Raw genomic sequence first — 4,444 nt, forward strand, 5'->3', positions numbered from 1 at the left:
CGCGCTCGGTCCCCATCACGGAGGAGTCCCGGGACGCGGTGGGCGGCACCAGTACCGGGGGTCCGGCGGGGCGGCCCGGAGCTGTCCAGCAGCGGCGGCTCCTGAACGGCCGCGGGGACGCGCGGCGCTCCTCGGGTCACAACTCACGACTCAGGCATTGAGAGCGCTGCAAACCTGACCGGGGATGGCATCGCGTGGAGCGGCCTCAGGGAGAGGCGGCCGACACGTGCCCGGTACCGGCCTGACCTGCAGGGCTCTCCCCGGGCCCAGCTGTGGCAGAGGAGGTTCTGCCGCCGGACCCCAGGATTTGGTGCTGGAGCCTGTCCAGCTGAGAGCTGAGCTTTGCTAACAGCACGGTGTTATTAAAGTGGGCTTAGTGCCTAATGGGATTGCCGTGGAGTGGCTGAAGCAGGGATTAGTGCTGTGGCTCTGCAACCATTGCTGCTCCGACACCCAGCTGTTCCGTCAGCCTGCAGCCCTTCACCCAGCATCTCCATAGGCACTGAAGCTGCTCCCAAAAACTTGCTGCTGGCCATCCTGTTGCTGCCTGCTGGCATTGCGTTGCATGCATGTCTGCAGCTCTGCAGGGTCCCACGTTCTGTGTCATGGACTCACTCCGCTCATTGCTCATTGCTCCCATCCCAGCCGTGCTTTGAGCCCCAAACCCCACTCTGTAGCACCGAGCCCTACACCAGTGCAGTGCCCAGCAGTGCACTGTCCCACGTGGTGACACCCAGCTGGGGGCAGGCCAGGTCCTGGCTGCAGCGCGGGGGATGGAGGCTGAATCGGTGGTTTGTTCCCCTCTGAAGGCTCCTTTCTCTCCTTGCCGCCCTCTGTTTCTCTTAGGAGAGTTTTATGTCCCTTGTGTCAACAAGGAGCCTTTTCTTTGTCATCCTTCCTGAGTGTGCCGGGCAGGAGGTTGCATTGGAGCAGCGCCAGCCCCAAAGGCAGCATGGGGTCGGATCCTGCATGGAGGGGTTTTGGGGGATCCATGCCCAACCCATCTGAGCCAGGCTGCAAATGTCGGCATGGGAGGATTCTCCTCACCCTCCTGGGAGGACTTGGAGGATTTACGGTGATGGTGTGCAATCTGCACTGCCACTGCTTCCCATCAGTTAGAGAGTATTGAAGGCTACCATCACCTGTGATCCCATGGGACATCCTGGGGACATCCGGAGCTGTGGGTTCACTCAGGGTGGGGAAACTGAGACACAGCGTGGTAGTGAAGCACCATCAGAGGTGAGAGTCCGTGATTTTTTGCATCTCAGTGTGCCTGTCTCAGAGTCCTACTGCAGGGCTGAGCAACAGTGCCCCCCAAGCCCTATCATGGGGACTCAACCCGGGGCTCAGCCTCCAGGTCCGGGTGTTCCTTTCTGCTTGCCGAAACCACAGGTGTGAGGTGAGTTTTGACTCTATTCCAAGCGAGTTGCTGCAGCCCCGAGCACAACAGATGCCTCTTTGAAAGAGATGTGCCTCCGGGGCTATGCTGGTTTGCATTTGTCCTGGGATGAAGGACACGGCTCAGCCAAGGCTGCTTTGTTTCGCTTTGGTGCAGACACCCACCCCTATGGACCTCCCACCCCTATGGACCGCCTCACCCGACCCATCGACAGCTGCCCTGTCCCTGGGTTCAGTGCTCTCTGCTTCGGAGCAATGTGGAGCTCGGTGCTCCAGACCCACAGCAGTGGGGGGAGCACCCCCAGGAACAGCACCCCAAGCCCACCCCGCGTTTTGGTGCTCTGTCACCGAGTGTGCTGAGCCCGCAGAGCCAGCATCTCATTTTTATTAGGAGAAAATCACTTCCCTTTGGAGCTAATTGCAAAGGAGCCGCAGCACTGGGGAGTGCCTCTATGTAGGTCAGGCTGTAACCTGCGTGGTGACAGCGCAGTGATGTGGCACAGAGGGGACCCTCTGCACCCCGAGCAGCACTGCCTGTGGGCAGGAATTAAGTTGGTGGCAAGTTAATGGCTTGCTCAGAATGGGAAAGTGCTGCATCTCCTAGGGATGACTTTAATTTGTGCTCACTAATAAAATAATGGGTGATTAGCAGTAGGCTGCTTAGAATGGAAGGCTCCTCCTGAGTCCGGCTTGGTGCTCGGTGCTCACATGGCATCTTCGGATCCACGAGCATCCCTGTTCCCATCTGAGAGTCCCACGGTGTGACATCATGGGGCAGGACCACACTTGGCTGAGCAAAGGGATGGCTGCCCTGGGGCATGTGCTGTGCCCACGTGAGGGAATCCAACCTGACCGAATAGGTCGAAAAAATCCATAGAGATGCATCACAGCCCAGTGCTGAGTGCCCTGAGAGCTGTCAGGCTGCGGCCAGGCCATGAACAGAGCGGGCTGTGTGTGCCCCAGAGCCATCCATCAGCACAAAGCTTTGCCTGTTCTCACTGCTCCGGCTCCAGGTGAAGCCTCTGTGGGGCAGAGCAGCACCTGGGTGCCCTTCCCAGCATGTCGCCGTATGTCCAGCTATGCCCCCTCTTGTCCCTGCAGATTTGTTCATTTATTTGAGTTTGGGGATTTTTTTTTTTCCTTGGGGAGCTGCAGCCTGGATGGTCTTACAGGACTGAGAAGTGGGCTGGGGTGGTTTTGGGGCCTAGGGGATGGTGTTGTGTGGCCAAGAGGGGTCCCTGCTACTTTGGGTCTCTGCCTGTGCGGAGACATGGGGACACAGGGACAGAGCTGCCCTTGTTGTGGCTGCAAATGGAGGAGGGACATCACCATGCCCTGGTTCAGCTCCTTCACTCTCCTCTCCTTCCGCAGTGCCTTCCTGGAGCTGCCTCACCAGGATGAATGGGACGGCCAACTTGGCCCCGACTGCCCGTGGCCACTTCACCTCCGCCATCCCGGTGCCACGATCCACGACCCCCAACAAACCACCTCCTGCAGTCCCCCCAGCCCGGCACAGCACCCCAGGCCCCCCTGCCTCCCACCGGGCCACATCCCCCCTGCCAGCAGCACCCCCGGCCCCAAAAGCCTCAAATCCAGGCCCAGAGCTTCAGGCCGCGAGGCAACCGAGAGCCCAGGTGTACCCCCCCATGGGGGGCAGAGAGCCCCAGTGCTCCCCGGGAAGGGGGTGGGGGGAAGCTGGGTAGAGTGCAGCCTAAGGGGGCCTGGAGCCCACCGTCCCCTCGGGATGGCAGTGGAGGATGGACCCAACGCCGGCCCTATGAGCAGAAGCCCCATGTTTGGGTCGGGGACCATCAGCTTCTCCTCAGCCTCCCCGCAGAGCCGCCCTGTGACAGCCACTGTTGCCCCATTCCAGTACCGGTGAGTGATGGGGGATGTGAAATGGTGGTGGGTGTGGGGATGGGGAGGCCGGTGGGGATGGTGTGGGTTGCATCACTGGAACAGTGGGGCTGGAGGAATTGGGGCTGGGGATGCCCCAGCTGGGTGTCTGGTGGCATCCATGGGAGTGTGGTGGGGGGCAAGGGCAAAGCTGAAGGAGATGTGACACCTTGGGTACCCCCACCCCATGGGAATGGTGTTCTCAGAGTCCCCAGAGAGGCTCAGGTACCATGTCCCCATTTCTGGACGTCCCCATCTCTGGGTGTCCCTGACCAGCTGCAGCACCCACTCACTGCCCCACTCTGCCCCCAGGCTGCAGGAGGATGGAGAGCAGAATGCCACATCCCTGTGTGACACCGCTCCTGCTGAGGCGCCCGACCCCAAATCCAGAGCCATGAGTAAGTCCGTGGGGTTTTCTGCATGTACACGGGGTGTATGGGGGGGGAGAGTTCTGTGCACCCCCTGCTGCCCATGTCCTGTGCATGTGGGCTGTGTGGGAGTGCTGCCCCATGCCACAGCTCATCCTGCCCCATCCCAGGGCTGTGCTGGGGTTCCCCCCAAAAAAAATAGGGTCAGCACTGCTGGGGGCAATGCTTGTGTGGATGCTTGGCTTTGCTTGCTGCCAGCTTGGTGCTGCTGGGGGGGCTGCGGGTGGGCAATGTGAGTCCTTGGGTGAGCTGTGGTCCTCCGGGTGCCCCTTGACCCCTGTGGTGGGCTCTGACCAGAGCCCAGGCACTGTGGGGAGGAGGAACTGGGGGCTGCAGGAGCTGCAGGCTGTGTTGGTAGTGCCTCGTGCAGGGCCTCCCAGAGCAGCTGGAGGCAGCTGGGAGCAGGGCTGGACGCGATGCACGAGCAGCTGTGGGGCTGAGGCTGTGCAGAGCATGGAAGCATCCATCCCCAAAGTGCAGCACGTAGCGAGCAGGAGAAGGATGGGGAGGGGGGAAGCAGAGTCGGGGGAGTGAGGACGGCCCTGATTTGGGGCAAGGATGATGCTGGCTGCACATCAGGGCGATCCTGTGGGGGTCAGAAAGCGCACTGAGGGCACGAGGAAGGGATGGGGGTCCCTTCCTGCCGCGTGGTGCTGCCGTGGGGCGGGCGCTCCCGGTGCCCGGCAGCCCAGGTTCAGCCCCGCCGCCCCCCACGAGGCCCG

General features: G+C 61.4%; 1 protein-coding gene across 1 annotated transcript; it reads left to right on the forward strand.

Moving 5' to 3' along the window:
- The first annotated feature begins 55 nt into the window (after window positions 1–55).
- On the forward strand, window positions 56–4,419 carry LOC109371058. Its single transcript, XM_019623174.2, has 2 exons — window positions 56–3,276; window positions 3,607–4,419. The coding sequence occupies exons 1-2, from the start codon at window positions 2,333–2,335 to the stop codon at window positions 3,956–3,958; spliced, it is 1,296 nt and encodes a 431-aa protein (XP_019478719.1). The 5' UTR covers window positions 56–2,332; the 3' UTR covers window positions 3,959–4,419.
- Window positions 4,420–4,444: the final 25 nt, after the last annotated feature.

This window comes from Meleagris gallopavo, chromosome 28 (genome assembly GCF_000146605.3).
Source record: "Meleagris gallopavo isolate NT-WF06-2002-E0010 breed Aviagen turkey brand Nicholas breeding stock chromosome 28, Turkey_5.1, whole genome shotgun sequence".
In the NCBI taxonomy this organism is placed as follows: domain Eukaryota; kingdom Metazoa; phylum Chordata; class Aves; order Galliformes; family Phasianidae; genus Meleagris; species Meleagris gallopavo.

Excerpts from the sequence above, each read along its gene's own strand:
- LOC109371058 (XM_019623174.2), top strand. The coding sequence starts at position 2,333 with ATGAACAGAGCGGGCTGTGTGTGCCCCAGAGCCATCCATCAGCACAAA. Across the intron at positions 3,277-3,606 it reads GTTGCCCCATTCCAGTACCG|GCTGCAGGAGGATGGAGAGC; the intron begins GTGAGTGATGGG and ends CTCTGCCCCCAG.